General features: G+C 43.0%; 2 protein-coding genes across 2 annotated transcripts in view; one reads left to right on the top strand and one right to left on the bottom strand.

The window, feature by feature from the left end:
• The window catches only part of LOC120019082 (pre-mRNA-processing factor 17-like), a 53,836-nt gene extending 52,161 nt beyond the window's left edge, over nt 1–1,675 (top strand). The window contains exon 15 of the mRNA XM_038962324.1: nt 1,124–1,675. Coding sequence (XP_038818252.1) covers nt 1,124–1,301 — 178 coding nt within the window. The 3' untranslated portion in view covers nt 1,302–1,675. The remainder of the gene's footprint in view (nt 1–1,123) is intronic.
• A 1,626-nt stretch (nt 1,676–3,301) lies between these two features.
• LOC120019081 (methyltransferase-like protein 24) overlaps nt 3,302–23,688 on the bottom strand; it is a 77,658-nt gene continuing 57,271 nt past the window's right edge. Inside the window, exons 4-5 of the mRNA XM_038962323.1 lie at nt 21,327–21,552; nt 3,302–4,365 (exon numbers count right to left, since the gene is read on the bottom strand). Of these exons, the coding sequence (XP_038818251.1) occupies nt 4,048–4,365; nt 21,327–21,552 (544 nt within the window). The 3' untranslated portion in view covers nt 3,302–4,047. The remainder of the gene's footprint in view (nt 4,366–21,326; nt 21,553–23,688) is intronic.

The following is a 23,688-nucleotide window of genomic DNA, read 5'->3' as shown; positions in this document are numbered from 1 at the left end:
ATGTTCAAATTTTTCTTCCACTTTGCCTTTTCACAGTATTTTATGTAGATCGTTGACGAAAAAACGACAAATCAATTTTAATCCCACCTTGTAACACAACAAAATGTGGAAAATGTTCTGGGGTGTGAATACTTTCTGAAGGCACGATCAGGAGATCGTCGGCAAATACGTTTTTTTATATTCATGTTTACCAATACTGATACCTGATAAGTTTTGGTCCAGTCTAATTCTTTCTGCAGTAGGTTCAATTGCCAGAGCAAACTGGAGGGGGGAGGGAAGACGTCCCTGTCTTGTGCCCATTTCTAATGCAATTTCATCAGATATATTATTTGTGTATATTTTTGCTTTAGGATATTTATATAATATTTTTATGAGATGTATTATTTCAGCTGGAAAGTTGAATGCTTCCAAAGTTTTGAATAGAAAAGCAAACAAGATGTTCTTATTGGACAAATACAGGTAGTCCCTCCCCGTTTTCTTCTATTTGGTTTCTAGTGAATACGACCTAGGGCTTCAGGGATCGGTTTCTCAGGGACATGACCCCCTAGGGGTTCACCTGGTGTTTGTCTGAATAGGATGTATGATACAGTAATGGTACAAGCCTTTCAAACAGAAGATGCACCCTTTCTTTAGTTTTCCAATTTAAAATGTACCTACTGGATTCAACCCAGGGGTTTATGTTAGCAAAGTGTTTTGAGGAAGACATTTTGGAAACTTCAGGGGGAGAGGGAAGGGGAGCGAGAAGTAGCATCCCCCTAGCAGGTAATATTGTGTATATCTACAAACTGACTCGTCTCTACTTCCTTCTGAAACCAGTCCTTCAGTCAGTTAGTGTTTCTGAAGACGTCCTGTACGTAGAGCGCTAACCAGGCCATTTACAGGCACTAATCTTAGCGCATACCCCAATTAAGAACCCACTCACCCCTATCAGCCGGTGCCTTCACTTCTCTCCTCTCTTAGTAACCATGGCAACGGCAAGTAACCCCTCCTTTGAGCAGAGACCCAAATTCACACCACCTCATGTGAAATGGAACATGAGTCATTTTTAGCAGGGAGCCTAACCTCTCTCTCTCTCCTCCCATCTCTCCATCCCTCTATCTCCATCCCTCTCTCTCTCCTGTAGCTATGTGGTGTCTGGCGATGCGGATGGGAAGCTGAATATCTGGGACTGGAAGACCACCAAGCTGTACCACCGGATCAAGGCCCACGATAAGGTGTGCATCAGTGCCTTGTGGCACCCCCACGAGACCTCCAAGGTCATCACCTGTGGCTGGGACGGACTGATCAAACTCTGGGACTAGAGACATGGGGGTGGGGGCTGCAAAGGGACTCCCTCTTTTTAGGGGGAGAGGTGGTCTTTCTGTCATGTACTTTCCCTAATTTAGTGGCAGGCTAAAAGCCATAGGGCTGGTATCTAGTCCTTTTGTAACCGTGTATATTTCTACCCCATCTGAAGAGAGGACAGCGATGTATACATAAAGATAAAAAAATTCTCCATTTGTTAGTTGTGTTTAGAGGGTTTCTCAGCCCTCACATGCTCTCTCTTAATTTCATGTTTTCTGGTTTCTGTTTTAATCAGTGATGTCCGGATCATTCACACAAGATTTTTTTATCCTGGAAAATATTCTGTTTTCCAATGTATGTCCCTTTGTGAAATTAAACATTTTATACATTTTGCCTGTCAAGAAATTGCTTTCCTTTGGTCAAGTCGTCTTATACTTCCATCTTTTGCCGTTGGTCAGATATTTCGTAAAGTTTATTAGGATTTCTTCTTTTTAAAGAGAATAAACGGAAAAGGGTTTGAGAGAGTGGGAAAACAAACAGCAGAAGTTGTGGCGGCTGGATTGACATTTTCTATTATTATTCAAATTGTGAAGAGGGAGAGACCATACTATTCCCTCGGAATCTGCTCATTATAGCTGCAGTTAAGGTTACACACTAACACAAATTTCACCATCTTTGGTATTCGCTATCCTACTCATCCTGATTCAACATTTGCTCAGGAAAACTCGGTCTCCTTACAACTTGGCGTACATTGTTTTCTTAAGTATTTTCAAAGTCCCAGTTTAATGTGAAATGTCATACATGTTAAATGTGTATTGACCATAGACAAGACTGAGTGAGGCGATTCTTCACATCCTTGATAGTTGTTTTCCCTACAGTACTAGTCAAAAGTTTGGACACACCTACACATTCAAGTTTTTTTTAATAAAAAAAAACTATTTTCTGCATTGTAAAATTATTAGTGAAGACATCAAAACTATGAAATAACACATGGAATCATGTAGTAACCCAAAAAGTGTTAAATCAAAATAGATTTGAGATTCTTTAAAGTAGCCACCTTTTGCCTTCACAGATTTGCACACTCTTGGCATTCAACCAGCTTCATGAGGTAGTCACCTGGAATGCATTAAAATTATGGTGTGCCTTTAAAAATTTAATTTGATGAGCCAAGCAGTTGTGTTATGATGAGGTAGGGTTGGTATACAGAAGATAGTCCTATTTGTTAAAAGACCAAGTCCATATTATGGCAAGAACAGCTCAAATAAGCAAAGAGAAACGACTGTCCATCATTACTCTAAGACATGGTCAGTCAATCCGGAAAATTTCAGGTGGTCTGATGAGTCCAAATGTGAGATTATTGGTTCCAATCACTGTGTCTTTGTGAGACGCAGTGTAGGTGAACGGATGATCGCTGCATGTGCGGTTCCCACTGAAGCATGGAGAAGGAAGTGTGATGGTGTGGGGGTGCTTTGCTGGTGACACTGTCAGTGATTTATTTAGAATTCAAGGCACACTTAACCAGCATGGCTACCAAAGCATTCTGCAGCGATACGCCATCCCATCTGGTTTGCGCCTAGTAGCACTATCATTTGTTTTTCAACACGACAACACACCTCCAGGCTGTGTAAGGGCTATTTGACCAAAAAGGAGCGTGATGGATGGAGTGCTGCATCAGATGACCTGGCCTCCACAATCACCCAACCTCAACCCAATTGCGATGGTTAGGGATGAGTTGGACCGCGGAGTGAAGGAAAAGCAACCAACAAGTGCTCAGCATATGTGGGAGCTCCTTCAAGCCGGAAACGCTTTTCAGGTGAGTACTGAAGCTGGTTGAGAGAATGCCGAGAGTGTGCAAAGCTGTCATCAAGGCAAACGGGTGGCTACTTTGAAGAATATAAAATACATTTTGATTTGTTTAACACTTTTTTGGTTACTACATGATTTCATGTTATTTCATAGTTTTGAATTCTTCACTATTATTCTACAATGTATAAAATAGTAAAAATAAAGATAAACCCTTGAATGAGTAGGTGTGTCCGTTGAAACCCAGGTATGGTCATTCTCTGGGTAGACGGTTATGTCTTTGTCTCTCTTCAGGAGGCATATTGTCTGTCCTCCCAGGCAAACGTTTGAGCCTTTACCTTAACTACCTCCACAGAAACTCATCCCTGGGCTAAATGATGCGTGCTCAGCCTCAGTCTGACAGCTACTCTCCCAGCCCTATATACTCTTTTTTAATGCAGAACATCCTGAGGACAAATTGAGGCTATTAGTTTGGGCTGTGGTCTTACCTCACTATTCATTACCCATGCCTCTGAGGATAATTCTCCAGGAGGGGGTGGATGTATCTGTTAGGAGTGGCTGGCTCAGGGCCAAGCCCAAATGAGGCCATGATGACAGAGATGGCTGCCGCAATGCTTGCCGGCTGACCTCCAGCCAACACAGCCACTTTAAAGCAGCTCTGACCGACAGATGGACTTTGGACCCTCGAGGCAATTACCTCACCATGTCTAAGGTCATATCAGGGAAGGGTAGGGGAGTAGTGATTCAAAATGTTGAAATGATAGGAGCTTGTAGGAGTACAGTATAGCTCACAAAATGTTACATTAACCCTTTGGTTAGCGTGATGAATCTGGTATTGGTCAGGAATAAATATCCAAAGTGAAACATCCCATGGGATTGACTTTCCCATCGTAGCTGAACTATATTTCCCAGATCTCCCCTTCTCATTGGCCAGAGCCCTGTCCATCAGTCAGTCAGCTCTCAGGGCCTCCACTGGGTATTGACCCAGCCCAGTGTATAGGCACTGGTGGCGTTCAAAACGTTCCGGTGCAGGAAGAGGCGGGGCTTTGCTGGGTCGCTGTGGTAATGGAAGAGGCGGAAGTGAGCACGCTCCAGCTCCTTCAGTAGGCTGAACCAATAGCGCACCACGGATGGGTCGTCCCCGCCCACCTCGAAGCCCGCCCAGTGGAGGTGGATTTCTAGTAGTAGCTGACCCACAGAGCTCAGAACCCCTTCTAGAACCAGGTTCTCTAGAATCTTCCACTCCGCACTCTCCATGTCTGCCTTCAGAACATCCACCTGGAACAGAGAGGGAGAGAGACTCAGCAATGATAATGTTTCGCAGTAGGGATAGATATAAGATGGAGAGAGGGGAAAAGGACTTTTGATGGAGGTGAGGGAGAGTCAGTGCAAAGAGGGAGAGAGAAGGTTGGTTGAAGGACAAGTAGAAGAGGAGGGTGAATGTGGTATAAGGTCTGTGAAGAGGAGGAGAGGTGCATTAACATTAATGTTAATAATGGCCTCAGGATATGATCTTACTGAGTCATCATATGTGTAACAGTTTAACTTTAGTCCGTCCCCTCGCCCCGACCCGGGCGCGAACCAGGGACCTTCTGCACACATCAACAACTGACACCCACGAAGCGTCGTTACCCATCGCTCCACAAAAGCCGCGGCTCTTGCAGAGCAAGGGGAACCACTACTTCAAGGTCTCAAAGCGAGTGACGTAACAGATTGAAACGCTATTAGCGCGCACCTCCGCTAACTAGCTAGCCATTTCACATCCGTTACATATGCATGGGCTACTTTCAATGCACATACTGTATATTAGGCCTTGGGCCGCCATTTAAAGGTCTGATGCAGCCGTTTTTATCTCAATATTAAATAACTTCTGGGTAACAATTAAGTACCTTACTGTGATTTTTATTTTTCAATTAAAATGTTCAAAAATAAACCAAAATAGCTTCTTAGCAGAGCAATTTCTCAAGCAATAATTTTTATAGGACTGTCAGGGAGTGGTTTTGAGTGGGGAGGGAAAAACTGAAAATGATATGTTATTGGCAGAGAGGTTTGGAACTTTCTTTCTTATTGGTCTGTATGGTGATGTCACCATGGAAAGCCAAAACTCCCACCAAAAGAAGAGGAAATTTCAGGCGGTCTTTTCAAACAGCAATTACACGGGGGGACAAAATGGCGCCGTAGAGAGAACACTGTGTTTCAGCGAGCTCCCGTGGCATTCGTAAATTTATATTCTTTCATTAATCTCCTAGCTTGAAAAAGTGGTAGAATTGGCTAAATAAGTTATCCTGCAATGAGTCTTGACGGTTATTTCTCAAAAATCTCCGACAACATGCCCAGCAGAGCTACTAAGAACTCGACCAAAACCACCATCCCTGTAGATGTGCAGGAGGAGCTAGCTTACGTTAGCGAAGCTAACACCGTTGCGGATCCAGGCACAATGGACCTGGTGATTCAAAAGATGACGGACAACATTACTAAAGTGATCGATGTTAAGATAAGAACGGTCTTGGAAGCAATAGCAGGCCATTCAGCTGAATTACAGAGGGTGGTCAAACGTGTCGATGAGGCGGAAGGAAGAATTGCTACAGTGGAAGCTTCAACTACATCTATGGACATTAAGATGAAAGCACTTGAAAAACAGGTGCGCGAAATGGCGGAGCACATTGACGACTTGGATAATCGAGGACGCAGATGCAATATTCGTGTTGTGGGACTCCCGGAAAATTCTGAAGGAACACGTTCAGTAAATTTTTTTGAGGAATGGATCCCTGACTACTTACAAATGGACACTAAGGCTGGTCGTGTGAAGCTGGACAGAGCCCATCGCTCTCAAGCACCGATACCCGGTCCCAACCAGCGCCCACGGCCAGTGGTTATAAAGTTCCACAACTTCACCGACAAGCAGCGCGTTATGGATGCGGCTAGAAACATCGGCTCTGACGGTAGTCAACGTAAAGGTCCAAAGGTCTCATTCTTCAATGATTACTCCACAGCGGTTGTACGAAGACGCAACGGGTTTGATGAGGCGAAGGCTCGACTCAGGAGAATGAAGATGGACTACGCACTGTTGTACCCGGCCACATTGAAGATTATGGTCAACGGATCGCCTAAGAAACTCTCCACACCTGCAGAGGCTGCTGCGTTTATTGACTCTCTCGGGTAAATAACTTTAAGCTGCGCCGCCGCAGTATTGGATAACTTTATTATCTTATTTGAATCTGATCATGAAACAGTGGTGTGAGTTCTCACATGCTCCGGTTCAGTAATATTCGTATTTTTATTATTTTTCTTGCTAAAGTAACTGCCGCTATAGCTCAGGCTGAGATATGGGTGAATCTATATTGGTGCCCAGGCTTGGTTTTAGGTGGAAGAGCCTCAATCTTCATATATTGATTTTCATTTTCATATGTATAAAGGACGAGGCTATTGAGTGGCAATGCAGACTTAAGAGTCTACATTGGAAAGTTGAAATCCCCTGCATGTTAGCTAGTGGGAAAACCCCCTTTTGGATCTTTACATGTTTAATTTTTGGGTTTAGTATAGTTAGAGTTCAGGGTTCATATCGTTTGTTTATGCTCGGTGAGATAGAAGAGAGTTCAACACATGGAAAAAGGTACCACCCCATTTTTACGGTGGGATTCAGTCTGAATATGAAACGGTCAAAGTGCAATGGCAGGTAACACACTGCGGGTATGTACATGGAACATTAGAGGGAGCCATAATCCCATTAAAAGGAAGAAGGTACTGTCGTTTTTGAAAAAAGAAAATATTGATATTACCCTGTTGCAAGAAACTCATTTGGATGATAAGGAGCATCTGAAATTACAACAAGGGGGGTTTGGTCAAGTGTTTTTCTCATCATTTACATCCAGAAGTAGAGGTGTAGCAATTCTTGTGAAAAAGAACTTACCACTTAAGGTCTTGAATTGTGTGAAAGATAAATTTGGTCGCTTTGTTATAATTAATGGTACTTTACAAGGGCAGAAAATCTCCATAATGAATATTTACTTTCCCCCTGCCCACCCCCCTGATTTCCTCACTAAGGTATTTCTAGACTTTTCAGAATTAAACTCAGACACTGCAGTGGTTGGAGGAGATTTGAATTGTTTGTTGAACCCCCTTATTAATAAGTTTCCCAGCGGTATAGCTTCACTCTCTCCTCGAGCTAAGTCACTTAAAGCTATTTGTGATGATCTGGGGTATGCGGATGTTTGGAGAACTTTTCACCCCTCCAACAGAGAGTTCACTTTTTTCTCTGCACCTCATGGATGTCAGACTAGAATAGATTACTTTTTTATGCCCAGGACGTCTTTGCAGTCTGTTTTATCCGCTAGGATAGGAAGTATAGTCATATCTGATCATGCGGAGGTGATCCTGGACATAAAACTCAACGGGGCATTCAATCTGTCAAGACATTGGAGGTTGAATACAACCATCCTTAAAGACCATACGTTCACATCATATTTTATTACAGAGTTTAAAGCATTTTTGTCTATTAACTCTCAATCAACAGATAATCCCTCGCTCCTTTGGGAAACCTGTAAAGCGTACGCCAGGGGTCTGATTATGTCATACACAGCCACTAAGAGGCGGAAAAAGCGTGAAAAGCAAAAAAGGTTAGAGGGTGAATTGGGAACTAAAGAGAAGGACTACATTAAAACTCCACGCCTGCCCTATTAAAGGAAATATCAGTTCTTAGATCAACGTTGGACTCTCTCCTAACACAGGACGCTGAAAAGAAAATGGGATTTGTCAGGCAAAAGCTATATGAACATGGCGATAAGCCAGGAAAGTACTTGGCGTACCTAGCTAAAAAGAGAGCTGACTCACAGTCAATTGCTACTATTACTGATTCGGATGGCAATCATTTATATGAAAATAAATTGATAAATGACTCATTTAAGAAATTTTATGCAAATCTTTATGCCTCAGAACTGCCAAATGACGCACCCAAATTAATGGAGAATTTCTTTTCTAAGATTGAGCTCCCTACTATCTCCGAAGAACAGAGGTCTCTCCTTAATGCCCCTATCACCGAGGAAGAGATAATGTTCGCAATTAAGAATCTGCAAAACGGTAAGGCTCCAGGACCAGACGGGTTTGGTAGTGAATTCTATAAAGAGTTTCATGGCCTGATCCTTGAGCCATTGCGTGATATGTTTAACCACTCATTTTCAAATGACCAGCTCCCTCAAACGCTGAGGGAAGCCAACATATCACTTATTCTTAAAAAGGGAAAATGTCCAGAGTCTTGTTCCTCGTACAGACCAATTTCCCTTCTGAATGTGGATAGAAAATTACTTTCTAAAATTCTAGCCACAAGATTAGAGGACTCACTGCCACTAATTGTGAAAGGAGACCAAACTGGCTTTATTAAGGGCCGTAAGTCGTGCAACAATGTCAGGCGGCTTCTTAATGTAATTCAAGCCTACCGACAAAGTGCTAGGGATGGTCTTGTGCTCTCCCTAGATGCTGAGAAAGCATTTGATCGTGTGGAGTGGTCTTACCTACTCTTTGCTCTAAATAAATTTGGTCTAGGGGACAACTTTATAAAATGGGTGAAAGTTTTATATGATGATCCTCAGGCTGCTGTCCTTACTAATGGGCTAAGGTCAAATAGCTTCTCTATATACAGAGGTACCAGACAGGGCTGCCCTTTGTCCCCCCTCCTATTTGCACGCGCTATGGAACCACTGGCCGAGGCCATCAGGGTAACGCCTGCTATACAGGGGCTGCTCATTGGTGATGTTCACCATAAAATAAGCTTGTATGCTGATGATGTCCTGATATTCATCTCTAATCCCGAGACCTCAACTACATCTCTTATTAATATTATTCAATTATTCAGCGAATTCTCAGGCTACAAGATTAACTTAACTAAATCAGAGGCTATGCCACTTGGTAGCCTTCACTCTGTACCTAATACTTCTCCCCCCTTCCCTTTTAAATGGTCTCCCTCAGGCTTTACGTATCTGGGTATATTTGTAACTCCTAAATTCCAGCAAATGTACAAAGCCAATTTTGTTCCCTTGTTTGATACAATAAGACAGGATCTGGAGCGCTGGAACTCTCTCCCGATTTCTTGGTTGGGTAGAATATCCCTCTTGAAAATGAACATTTTACCTAGACTACTTTACCCAATCCAAATGATCCCAGTATTACTCTCCAATAAGATAATAAAGGATGTAAATGGATGGCTAAGTTCCTTCATATGGAGTAAACGCAAGCCAAGGCTTAAGATGGCAATATTGCAGCTGCCAAGTTCTATGGGGGGCTTGGATCTGCCCAATATCAGGTTCTATCAGTGGTGTGCCCACCTATGTTATATTTCTGATTGGATCACAAACGATGACTCCTCTATTTGGTTAGACATTGAGACTTCTCTTTCAAAATACCCCTTACAGGATCTTTTATTTTTCAGAAGTTTCAAGTCTGTAGAAGATCACTGCAATAATCCTATTACACTTAACACACTCAAGGTTTGGAGGTCAGTTCAGCGCTTCCTGGGAAGGTCCAAACTAACCTCTGCTCTTACCCCAATTCTTAACAACCCAGATTTTGGTCCAGGATTGCTGGATGCTGGCTTTAACTTTTGGCTTAATAAGGGCATACGCAGACTAAATGACTTATTTGCTGATAAGATTCTATTGTCATTTGAGCAGATGGTGGAGAAATATCGACTCCCAAAGCAGGACTTTTTCCGCTTCCTACAAGTAAGACATTATATTGTGAAGAGCACCACCTTAATTGGTAACCCTGATATGTCTGTCATTGAGAGAATGCTTTTTTTTCCACAAAGGAAAATGTCTGTAAGTCTGTTTTATGATGCTTTAAGGTCCTTTCCTGCTGTCGACACACAGAGGGTGAAACAAGTGTGGGAGAAAGAATTGTCTGTGACTATTGACGAAGAGATGTGGGAGGACATTTGGAGATATGCAAAAACAATATCTATATGTAATCGTACTAAAGCAATCCAATTAAGAATAATACACAGATTGCATATATCCCCAAATCGCAGACATGCTTTTAGCCCCTCTTCCTCTTCTCCTCAGTGTCTTAAATGCAAAACTGATACAGGCACCCTAACACATTGTTTATGGTCATGTACCAAAATACAACGATACTGGTCTGGTGTTCTGCAAGAAATTGAAAAGATCCTAGGGGTTGATCTAGAATTGGACCCAGTTTCGTTACTGTTAGGTCTCCCTAGTAGGCATGTTACTTCTGTGAGTAAGAGGAGGCTTTACAACATCCTTACCTTTGCTGCAAGGAAAAACATCCTTTTACGGTGGATTAGTGATAAGGTTCCTTCTATTAAAGATTGGCATAAGATACTTTTTGAATGGGTGCCTCTGGAATATCTGACATGTACATTGCATTCTAAAACAGATCAGTTCTACAAAGTGTGGGAACCCTATCTAAATTACCTAGAACCTGAGGTATCAGCTATTATGCTGCAAGGATTCTCTTAGAATGGTGGTGATCTATGTATTCAGAATTACACTATGTTCCATGTGTGGAACCTAACTTCTTAGTTTAAACCGAGCTTTTTTGTTTAATTTCTGTTTGTAAGTTTGTTTAAAATGTGTGTATTGAGAGACGCAATGATGGGGATAGGGTGGGAGAAGCGGGGGGAGGAGGATGGTGTGCGTATGTGTGTGTATGTATATGTATATGTGTATATATATATGTATGCGCAGGTATGTGTAGGCGGGTGCTGTTTTTCTTTGTTGTTTTTTTTGCCTGGTCTCTGTTGTTGTATCTCTTTAATATGGGTGAAAATTGTGAAATTCCAATAAAAATACTGTTAAAAAAACAAACAAAAAAAAACAGCAATTACACTAAAATGGCATTGTCATAATTTCACAGTATTATTCCAACCTCATAGTGTGGAAATACTGTATATATAAAAGACAGAAAAATCATGTTTTTGACTGCACTGGGCCTTTAAATGTGCTGTAATGTTTCTGATGTCATGTCAACTCCTTGAACCCATACTGTTTCAAAGCCTTATTAATGAAAGAGCTTCTCTTTGCTTTTGACATTTTATTTCACCAATTTATTCTTTCCTCTGTACCTTACTACCCTCTCATTTGCAGATTGCCTCATGACATCACCATTGGCAACTTCCAATACTGCCAATAATATTTGTCAATAGTTGACCCAAACTTTCCACAAACCAATCATATTTATCTTCCAGCACACTAGTGTTACGCTAATGCAAGTGTTGAGTATCTGACCTGTCGAACAGAAAAACACTTCTTCAATGGCTAGAGTAAAATAACAACTTTAGCTGGCTGGCTCTCTGACAGCCCATATCCAATATCCCATAGCCACTCCACCCCTCTAACAAAGGGCTAACAAGACTTTACACGACCTTTATATATCTTTAGTGACTGCGGAAATCCCTTTTCTCCCCACATTCCAAGCCTTCATAAAAGCAGCTATCCCCCCAGATAGAACTAGTCAAAATGAAGTGCTTTCTGTCTCTGGGTCTCCCAATGGATACGATCCCTCCCCAAGGCAATATAATGTTTCTAATTGGACAGGCATGTCATAAAATGGCAACTGCCCTAACCAACAGGGATGTTATGACCCATGACCCCCCCAATGTGTGTGTGCAGGCTATGAAGGTCTTACAAATCCCAGAATGGTTCTATTCAAGATATACTTTTCTCAGGGTGTGTATTGAATGGGCTACTTTCAATAACTTCATTCTATTTGACAGCTTTCTTCTCCCTGATGTATCATCAACTGGCATGCAAGGCAAATCCCAAGGACTTCACAACATATCCCTCTCGATGTCCCCTAAGCCCACACCACTGGTAGCTCGTCTGCCCTTCGCTTCCCTAGTATGAGAAATTGTGAGCCCTCGAAAAGCAGCAGTCTTGCGTGAGCATCTCCATATGACCCCACACATCTCTGAAGAGATCTCCGATCACCGCTGTGCAGATGTAGCGGTGTGTGTGTGTGTGCGTGCGTGCGTGCGTGCGTGCGTGAGAGGAATAGAGATATGCAGACAGAAACTACTTTGACAGGGGGGATTGGAAGTAGGGCAATAACTAATGGATTTGGGGAGGGAGGGTAGGTGGGTGCATGGTGATTTGGCCTGAATTGTGGTCTACCGAGGGAGGTTCAGTAAGGCCGATGGGTGTTGGAGATGGAAGGAGCTTTTATTTAGTCGTTTAGTGAGGCTATGCCTCAGTCTGCCTTCTCCCAAGGTCAGCAGTAGCCTTGTCTTGTTCCTAGCGTTGTGTCTTAAACACTGTAGGTTTATAGCATTGCTATAAAGCCTGGCAAGCAAGGAAGCTAATTAAACAACCACTTCCTCCTCTTGTCTCGTGCTCTGTTCCCCTGTAGTCTGGAGATATTGTTATGGAGTTGCAGAACAGCATTGAAACAACTAGAAAATATGTCTACCATCGCCTATTACTTTTGGGCCATACACTCAGCCCAGACTTTTAGTTGTGAAGTCACACTCAGCCCAGACCTTTAATTGTGAAGTCTCTCACAGCCCAGACCTTTAGTTGTGAAGTTTCTCACAGCCCAGACCTTTAGTTGTGAAGTCTCCCACAGCCCAGACCTTTAGTTGTGAAGTTTCCCACAGCCCAGACCTTTAGTTGTGAAGTCTCCCACAGCCCAGACCTTTAGTTGTGAAGTTTCTCTCAGCCCAGACCTTTAGTTGTGAAGTCTCCCACAGCCCAGACCTTTAGTTGTGAAGTCTCCCACAGCCCAGACCTTTAGTTGTGAAGTTTCTCTCAGCCCAGATCTTTAGTTGTGAAGTTTCTCTCAGCCAAGACCTTTAGTTGTGAAGTTTCACTCAGCCAGACTTTTAGTTGTGAAGTTTCTCACAGCCCAGACCTTTAATTGTGAAGTCTCTCACAGCCCAGACCTTTAGTTGTGAAGTTTCTCACAGCCCAGACCTTTAGTTGTGAAGTCTCCCACAGCCCAGACCTTTAGTTGTGAAGTTTCTCTCAGCCCAGACCTTTAGTTGTGAAGTCTCCCACAGCCCAGACCTTTAGTTGTGAAGTTTCTCTCAGCCCAGATCTTTAGTTGTGAAGTTTCTCTCAGCCAAGACCTTTAGTTGTGAAGTTTCACTCTGCCAGACCTTTAATTGTGAAGTTTCTCTCAGCCCAGACTTTTAGTTGTGAAGTCACACTCAGCCAGACCTTTAATTGTGAAGTCTCACTCAGCCCAGACCTTCAGTTGTGAAGTCTTACTCAGCCCAGACCTTCAGTTGTGAAGTCTCACTCAGCCCAGACCTTCAGTTGTGAAGTCTTACTCAGCCCAGACCTTCAGTTGTGAAGTATCACTCAGCCCAGACCTTCAGTTGTGAAGTCTCACTCAGCCCAGACCTTTAGTTGTGAAGTCTCTCTCAGCCCAGACCTTTAGTTGTGAAGTCTCACTCAGCCCAGACCTTTAGTTGTGAAGTCTCACTCAGCCCAGACCTTTAGTTGTGAAGTCTCACTCAGCCCAGACCTTTAGTTGTGAAGTCACACTCAGCCCAGACCTTCAGTTGTGAAGTCTCACTCAGCCCAGACCTTTAGTTGTGAAGTCTCTCTCAGCCCAGACCTTTAGTTGTGAAGTCTCTCTCAGCCCAGACCTTCAGTTGTGAAGTCTCACTCAGCCCAGACCTTCAGTTGTGAAGTCTCACTCAGCCCAGACCTTTAGTTGTGAAGTCTCTCTCAGCCCAGACCTTTAGTTGTGAAGTCACACTCAGCCCAGAACTTTAGTTGTGAAGTCACACTCAGCCCAGAACTTTAGTTGTGAAGTCACACTCAGCCCAGAACTTTAGTTGTGAAGTCTCTGTCAGGCATTAACGTAATTCTGGTCCCTCAGGCTCAAGAGGGAGGAGGTCAGAATCACTCCATCTTTTTAATGAGAGGAAAAACAGAGAGCATGTTCACTGTTCACAGCCTGCTGGCTCAACGTGTGTGTGTTGTGTGTGTGTTTACCTAACCCCTAATGGTTTAAGCCGATAAATGCACAGCCACCTACACACTATTTTTAACCACCGCCAAAGGTGATGTCCTCAACAGAATCACTGAGAACCCAGAGACCCTGTTATCTTTTTGTGATAAGAGAGGAACTTTACATCCCAGTCAGAGAGAAACTGCAGACAATATTCAATGTGTCACGTTCCTGACCTGTTTTCCTTTTTCTTGTATTTATTTAGTTGGTCAGGGCGTGAGTTGGGTGGGTTTGTCTATGTTTGATTTTCTATGTTGGGATGTTTGTGTTCGGCCGGGTATGATTCTCAATCAGAGACAGCTGTCAGTCGTTGTCCCTGATTGAGAATCATACTTAGGCAGCCTGGGTTTCACGTGTGTTTTGTGGGTGTTTGTTTCCGTGTCTGTGTTTGTTGCACCACACGGTACTGTATCGGTTTATGCACTTCGTTTATTTGTTTTGTAATTCAGTATTCAGTTTCGTTTTAATAAATCATTATGAACACTAACCACTCTGCGTATTGGTCCGATCCGTCTCGCCTCTCCTCGTCCGAGGAGGAGGAAGAATATGACGATAGCCGTAACACAATGAGTTGAGTCGGCCTTCCGCTGGAGTGAAATTCATTCAGCCATCAAACAGAGGCAGATTAGGGATACAATTATTTGTTTTAATGAATTCATTTCTAAACGCTTTTGAGGAAAGCTGATCGTTTGGTGTGAACAAACAAGTTAGCTGACCTCTGATGAACCTTTATAAATGGAAACTGACACTTGAGTCTAACTAATAGGCCCATGTTTATTTATTTCAGCGGGTAATTGCAGTTTTTGCAGAACTTATTGTGGCGTCCTTCATAGCCCAAAATACCAGCATCTTCATCAAGAGGCTCGAACCTCTTGGCATAACGGTTTAAAGCTGTTGGGCTGATTAACACAAGATAACAAGTTTGAGCCCAACTCTACCCCCAAATTTGTCACAATGCTTACATGTGTTTATGACAATTTTGATACAACACAGTACACAGGTAAGCGGGGCTACAGGGATGTATTTTCTGCCTGTGTGATTCTATGATTGTATCAAGCAGAGATGAAGTATTTTGTGTTCTTTAATTAGTGGATGTGAGGCAGGGGGAGACATATCTGAAACAGGCCTCTCCAGAGACCATCGTAATGAGCAGACATTTAATTACACTTCAATGGGATCAGGAGAGAGAGAGAGGTTCTGTTTAGACTCTCACAGCCTCCCCTAACAACTGGTCCAGGGCCTGTTCTGTTTCCAAACTGTCCACCACAACTGCATGATAACACTAACCTTAACCATGGTGAGGAAAGACTTGCATTGTGGAGGAGTGGAAGCCATGTTGGCAGCTGCGTGTCCCTCTTGTGACAGTGTGGATGTGAGACATTAAGAAGTGACCTGCTTGTCAGAAAGAGCGTCTCTGATTGTTGTTCTATTGTGCATTAGGAGAAAGCAAATCAATTTCCATGAGATCTGAAGGACTGTTGAATTGGTGTGTTCATCCCCATGGAGACAGCCTCTGATGGTGACCAGAGCGGGTATGACTCATTTATGAGCTGTGTAATCACCGATAAGGAACACAAACTAATGCATATTTTGACCTTTAGAAGCGACTCATCAGTTCTCCGTGCTATTCTTCTGTCACAAAGCCAGAGAGAAGAAAGACAAACGGTTGTTTCTTTAGCATGCTGTGTACTCACATTAAAAAAATCCCAGTATGGAGATGTGTGTGTTGCTTTGCATTTAAAGCAGGTACAGGGATGGGGTCTGTTCTTTATCTGTCACACACACAGACACAGACACACACGAACACGCACCCACACGTCTTAATTATTTCTCTCACACTAATTTGTATGGTATAGTGAGCTTTGTTTCTGGTTCCAAAAGAGGAATTAATGGCTGACGCCTCTAAGCATGGACTTGCTAATGCTAGGCGCCGGTGCGTGGCTTGTTGGCATTTTGCTCAAGAGCCTGAATTAAATTTGCACTGATTAAACTGTTGCTCATGCAATAAAGGAGAGAAAAACAGAGTGATGAATTAGACTGAGGTAACCTGCCTTCTGGAACATGCAGTGAGAGGTTAGAATTGACAAAACGAGAGCAGCACAAATAAATTAAGTCAGATTTGAGGTAGATTGATTATCTGTGTGGGAGTATCAACCCAAACCTCCTTTTTACAGCACTGATTTCACATCAACTGTAAACTCATTTCCACTATACAACTTCCACAAACTTGAATTATCACCGTCTTCAAGTCCTCATCAACGACTAACTCCTTCCACAGGATGTATAGCTGGGATCTTGCCTGAATATATTTTATATTTTTTATTAAATAATAAAACATTTTTTTACCTCTTTTTCTCCCCAATTTTGTGGTATCCAATTGGTAGTTGGTCTTGTCCCATCGCTGAAACTCCCATACGGACTCGGGAGAGGAGAAGGAAGCAGTGTGTCCTCCGAAACACAACCCAGCCAACCCAGCCGAGCCGCACTGCTTCTTGACACAATGCCCACTTAACCCGGAAGCCAGCCGCACCAATGTGTTGGAGGAAACACCGTACACCTGGCGACCGTGTCAGCGTTCATTGGGCCCTGCTCGCCACAGGAGTCTCTAGAGCGGACAAGAACATCCCTGCCAGCCAAACCCTCCCCTAACCGGGTCGACGCTGGGCCAATTGTGCGCCACCCCATGGGTCTCCAGGTCGCGGCCGGCTGCGACAGAGCCTGGACTCAAACCAGGATCTCTAGTGACACAGCTTTTGACCACCGTGCCACTCGGGAGGCCCTCGCCTGAATACTTCTATTCTCACCCGAATACTATGCATACTATTGCTGTATTTAGGGAAGGTCGCCGTTCTACACACGCACCGCTGGCTTGTTGTGTGTGTGTGTGTGTGTGTGTGTGTGTGTGTGTGTGTGTGTGTGTGTGTGTGTGTGTGTGTGTGTGTGTGTGTGTGTGTGTGTGTGTGTGTGTGTGTGTGTGTGTGTGTGTGTGTGTGTGTGTGTGTGTGTGTGTGTGGATGTCGTTGATCTTGTATGCAGATCCATATCTGATGAGGCAGAACACAGAGCCCTGGGGGACTTAATATTCTGAATGATAATGTTTAAAGGAGGAAAGCCATAACTATAAGTGAGTTTTCTGCCCTCCAGCGCAAGATGAGACATTGCAGGAATGAATGATGAGCAGTAGAGCTGCAGGAGTCAACAAGCCATACTAAAGTTCAACCTCTCAGCTCATAGGGAGACATACTAAAGTTCAACCTCTCAGCTCATAGGGAGACATACTAAAGTTCAACCTCTCAGCTCATAGGGAGACATACTAAAGTTCAACCTCTCAGCTCATAGGGAGACATACTAAAGTTCAACCTCTCAGTTCATAGGGAGACATACTAAAGTTCAACCTCTCAGCTCATAGGGAGACATACTAAAGTTCAACCTCTCAGCTCATAGGGAGACATACTAAAGTTCAACCTCTCAGCTCATAGGGAGACATACTAAAGTTCAACCTCTCAGTTCATAGGGAGACATACTAAAGTTCAACCTCTCAGTTCATAGGGAGACATACTAAAGTTCAACCTCTCAGCTCATAGGGAGACATACTAAAGTTCAACCTCTCAGCTCATAGGGAGACATACTAAAGTTCAACCTCTATAATCAAATCTATAATACTCCCCCACTTAACATACTGCTTGACTAGTTGGGCCCAAGCTTGCTGTACAACAGTAAGACCTATTCAGTCTGTCTACAAACAGGCTCTCAAAGTGCTTGATAGGAAGCCCAATAGCCATCATCACTGTCACATCCTCAGAAAGCATGAGCTCCTGAGTTGGGAAAATCTTGTGCAATACACCGATGCATGTCTTGTATTCAAGATCCTAAATGGCTTGGCTCCCCCTCCACTCAGTATTTTTGTTAAACAGAAAACCCAAACATATGGCAGCAGATCCACAAGGTCTGCCATGAGAGGTGACTGTGTAGTTCCCCTAAGGAAAAGCACCTTTAGTAAATCCGCTTTTTCTGTGAGAGCTTCCCATGTCTGGAATACACTGCCATCAGACACACATAACTGCACCACATATCACACTTTCACAAAATGCTTGAAGACATGGCTAAAGGTCAATCAGATTTGTGAACATGGTCCCTAGCTGTGTGTTGCCGCTTTCCATGTCTGTTGTCTGTATGGTGAGGTGTGGAAACACTTTGTTGCTTTTATGAATTTTGTCTTGCTGCTTTTTGTTCTATGTTGCTCTGTCTGTATGCTACGTCTTGCTTGTCCTATGTTGCTATGTCTGTATGCTATGTCTTGTTCTATGTTGCTATTGTCTATATTGTAATTGTTTTTAATAACCTGCCCAGGGACTGCGGTTGAAAATTAGCCGGCTGGCTAAAACCGGCACTTTTACTGAAACGTTGATTAATGTGCACTGTCCCTGTAAAAATAAAAATAAACTCAATAAACTCAAACCTCTCAGCTCATAGGGAGACATACTAAAGTTCAACCTCTCAGCTCATAGGGAGACATACTAAAGTTCAACCTCTCAGCTCATAGGGAGACATACTAAAGTTCAACCTCTCAGCTCATAGGGAGACATACTAAAGTTCAACCTCTCAGTTCATAGGGAGACATACTAAAGTTCAACCTCTCAGCTCATAGGGAGACATACTAAAGTTCAACCTCTCAGCTCATAGGGAGACATACTAAAGTTCAACCTCTCAGCTCATAGGGAGACATACTAAAGTTCAACCTCTCAGCTCATAGGGAGACATACTAAAGTTCAACCTCTCAGTTCATAGGGAGACATACTAAAGTTCAACCTCTCAGTTCATAGGGAGACATACTAAAGTTCAACCTCTCAGCTCATAGGGAGACATACTAAAGTTCAACCTCTCAGCTCATAGGGAGACATACTAAAGTTCAACCTCTATAATCAAATCTATAATACTCCCCCACTTAACATACTGCTTGACTAGTTGGGCCCAAGCTTGCTGTACAACAGTAAGACCTATTCAGTCTGTCTACAAACAGGCTCTCAAAGTGCTTGATAGGAAGCCCAATAGCCATCATCACTGTCACATCCTCAGAAAGCATGAGCTCCTGAGTTGGGAAAATCTTGTGCAATACACCGATGCATGTCTTGTATTCAAGATCCTAAATGGCTTGGCTCCCCCTCCACTCAGTATTTTTGTTAAACAGAAAACCCAAACATATGGCAGCAGATCCACAAGGTCTGCCATGAGAGGTGACTGTGTAGTTCCCCTAAGGAAAAGCACCTTTAGTAAATCCGCTTTTTCTGTGAGAGCTTCCCATGTCTGGAATACACTGCCATCAGACACACATAACTGCACCACATATCACACTTTCACAAAATGCTTGAAGACATGGCTAAAGGTCAATCAGATTTGTGAACATGGTCCCTAGCTGTGTGTTGCCGCTTTCCATGTCTGTTGTCTGTATGGTGAGGTGTGGAAACACTTTGTTGCTTTTATGAATTTTGTCTTGCTGCTTTTTGTTCTATGTTGCTCTGTCTGTATGCTACGTCTTGCTTGTCCTATGTTGCTATGTCTGTATGCTATGTCTTGTTCTATGTTGCTATTGTCTATATTGTAATTGTTTTTAATAACCTGCCCAGGGACTGCGGTTGAAAATTAGCCGGCTGGCTAAAACCGGCACTTTTACTGAAACGTTGATTAATGTGCACTGTCCCTGTAAAAATAAAAATAAACTCAATAAACTCAAACCTCTCAGCTCATAGGGAGACATACTAAAGTTCAACCTCTCAGCTCATAGGGAGACATACTAAAGTTCAACCTCTCAGCTCATAGGGAGACATACTAAAGTTCAACCTCTCAGCTCATAGGGAGACATACTAAAGTTCAACCTCTCAGCTCATAGGGAGACATACTAAAGTTCAACCTCTCAGCTCATAGGGAGACATACTAAAGTTCAACCTCTCAGCTCATAGGGAGACATACTAAAGTTCAACCTCTCAGTTCATAGGGAGACATACTAAAGTTCAACCTCTCAGTTCATAGGGAGACATACTAAAGTTCAACCTCTCAGTTCATAGGGAGACATACTAAAGTTCAACCTCTCAGCTCATAGGGAGACATACTAAAGTTCAACCTCTCAGCTCATAGGGAGACATACTAAAGTTCAACCTCTCAGCTCATAGGGAGACATACTAAAGTTCAACCTCTCAGCTCATAGGGAGACATACTAAAGTTCAACCTCTCAGCTCATAGGGAGACATACTAAAGTTCAACCTCTCAGCTCATAGGGAGACATACTAAAGTTCAACCTCTCAGCTCATAGGGAGAGAACAGATCCATTTTCTTATAGCCTTTTCTGGTTGAGGTGAGGAAAATAAGTAATTTTGGGTTGTTTTTATGGTGACTTTTGTAGTGACTATTGCATGGGTTGTGCGTATTGTGGTCAAGTATACAATTTACTGTAATAGACAGGTACTGTATATTGTGTGCTGGATGCTGGTAGTGGAGTATGTTGTTACTGTATTATGTACATAGAGTGCCATCTGTCATTATTGGGATAATTACTCTATACTCCAAAAGATTAGACTGGCAGCTTTAACTTGAGGCTATTTTTATCTATAATGAATGAACGGTTTAGAATTTACAGCACTTTTTGTACATAGTCCCCACATTTTAGGGGAGCAAAAGTATTGAGCAAATTCACATATATGTCTGTTAAAGTAGACAAAGGTTAAGTATTTAGTCCGATACTGATAGCACGCAATGACTCTACAAATTTGTTGGATTTATTTTCTGGTTATTTTGTGTTTCAGATTAATTTATGCCCAATAGAAATGAATGGTAAATAATGTATTGTGCCATTTTGGAGTCACTTTTATTGTAAATAAGAATAGAATATGTTTCTGAACACTTCTACATGAATGTGGATGCTACCATGATTACGGATAATCCTGAATGAATCGTGAATAATGTACAAAAAGACTATGTACAAGAAGTGCTGTAATTTCTCAATGGTTCACTCAAAATGTATGAAAATACACTCAAATTAAAGCAGACAGTCTACACTTTAACCTTATAGCTATCGTTTGAATCCAAACTTTTGACATATAGAGCCAAAAGAATAAAAAATGCTTCACTGTCCCAATAAATACGGAGAGCACTGTGTACTCTCTGGGTATAATCCCATACATGAGTTATTTGTTATGTCTGACTCAGGCCACATTGGCCCATTTGTAATCTCCCATTACCCATAAACCCCTTCTCCTCTCTCTGTGCATTCTGACCTGTCTGTGTCCAAAATCGTTGAGAATGGTGGCCAGTTTCTTGGTGTTGCTGTGCTGTCGTTGGGCGTGGATGGCTGGGTTGGGGTCCCTCCAGTCTACGGAGAGACGGTGGAGCCACATGTCTGACTCCTGTAGGTGGGCCTGCCTAAGGCTGGGGTCAAAACAGTGCACTTCACAGCCCGCCCTGGCCAGAGAGCGCTCCAGAGTCTTATCCTCCATACCCAACCTATGGTAGAGAGAGAGGGGAGGGAAGAAGAGAGAGAGACAGAGAGAGAGGTTATATACAGCATATTTGATGGATGGTTGAGTGGATGGCTGCAGATAGAATTATATATGGCATATTGTATAAGGACTTCTGTTTGTACATCTGATGGAGCTGAAAAGTATTGCTCACTTCAGCAGCTCAATGAATAATTCAGCGGAAGGCTGAAAGTATGGGAGGATATGAGCAGAAAGATATTTGATTTCTTCTTGATTGTTTTCAAGACTGACAAAGGCTTGTTTTGCCCCTCCCTCTCTTCCCTCTTTTCCCACTGGGCACAAACGTCAATTCAATGTCCATTCCACATTGGTTCAATGTAATTTCATTGAAATGCCTTGGAAACAACATTGATTCAACCAGTGTGTGCCTAGTGGCTCTCTCTTCAAATCAAATAAAAATCAAATCAAATGTTATTTGTCACATGCTTTGAAAAAAAATGGTGTAGACTAACAATGAAATACTTACTTACTGGCCCTTACCAACAATGCAGAGAGAAAGAAAATAGAGAAACAATATAAAACTAATGACATGTAATAATACAAGCAATAATAAACACACAATAAGTAACGATAACTTGGCTATGACTTGGGTGGCTGGAGTCTTTGAAAATATTTAGGGCCTTCCTCTGACACCGCCTGGTATAGAGGTCCTGGATGGCAGGGAGCTCAGGCCGGGCGATGTACTGGGCAGTACACACTACCCTCTGTAGCGCCTTGCAGTCGAATGCCAAGCAGTCCCCATACCAAGCGGTGATGCCGAAAGTCAATATGCTCTCAATGGTGCAGCTGTAGAATTATTTGAGTATTTGAGGCCCCATGCCAAATCTTTTCAGCCTCCTGAGGGGGAAGAGGTGTTGTCGTGGCCTCTTCACGGTTGTGTTGGTGTGTGTGGAGCATGATAGATCCTTAGTGATGTGGACACCAAGGAACTTGAAGCTCTTGATTCGCTCCACTACAGACCTGTCGATGTGAATGGGGGTGTGCTCGGTCCTCCGTTTCCAGTTGTCCACGATCAGCTCCTTTATCTTGCAGACGTTGATGAAGAGGTTGTTGTCCTAGCACCACACTGCCAGGTCTCTGACCTCCTCCCTTTATGCTGTCTCATTGTCATCAGTGATCAGGCCTACCACCGTCTGCAAACTTAATGATAGTGTTGGAGTCATGCGTGGCCACGCAGTCATAGGTGAACAGGGAATACAGGAGGGGACTAAGCACATATGCACATCACTTCAGGAAGTTCAGGATCCAGTTGCAGAGGCTGGTGTTCAGTCCCAAGGTCCTTAGCTTAGTGATGAGCTTGGAGGGCACTATGATGTTGAACGTGGAGCTGTAGTCAATGAACAGCATTCTCACATAGGTGTTCCTTTTGTCCAGGTGGCAAAGGTCAGTGTGGAGTGCAATGGAGATTGTGTCATCTGTGATTCTGTTGGGGCGGTATGCGAATTGGAGTGGGTCCAGGGCGTCTGGGATGATGGTGTTGATGTGAGCCATGACCAGCCTTTCAAAGAATGTCATGGCTACAGAAGTGCGTACTTGGAAGTGAGTGCTTGGCGTTCTTGGGCACAGTGACTATGGTGGTCTGCTTGAAACATGTAGGTACTACAGACTGAGTCAGGGAGAGGTTGAAAATGTCAGTGAAGACACTTGCCAGTTGGTCAGCGCATACTCTGAGTATGCATTCTGATAATCCATCTGGCCCAGCGGCCTTGTGAATGTTAACCTGTTTAAAGGTCTTACTTACATTGGCTACAGAGAGCGTGATCACACAGTCGTCCGGGATAGCTGGTGCTCTCATGCATGGTTCAGTGTTGCTTGCCTCAAAGTGAGCATAGAAGGCATTTACCTTGTCTGGTACACTCTAAGGAAAAATGATTCCAAAATAGTTATTTGTGGAGGGACAGTGTTCTACCAATAACCTTTTTGATCAGAAGAACCCTTTTTGGAAGACAAGGGTTCTTTGTAAGGCAAATTGTTCTATCTAGAACCTTTAACATCCTAAGAACTGTTTTTGGAAGAAAGGGTTCTTTGTTGATTCTTAGGAAGGAAAGAAGGGTTCTTCACAGAACCATATATAATATTTCCCAGCATGTTTTATTGCAGG

The sequence above is a fragment of the Salvelinus namaycush genome, chromosome 24 (assembly GCF_016432855.1).
Source record: "Salvelinus namaycush isolate Seneca chromosome 24, SaNama_1.0, whole genome shotgun sequence".
Classification (NCBI taxonomy): domain Eukaryota; kingdom Metazoa; phylum Chordata; class Actinopteri; order Salmoniformes; family Salmonidae; genus Salvelinus; species Salvelinus namaycush.
The sequence above is the reverse complement of the archived record's forward strand: the minus strand, read 5'-3'. Positions and strand labels throughout refer to the sequence as shown.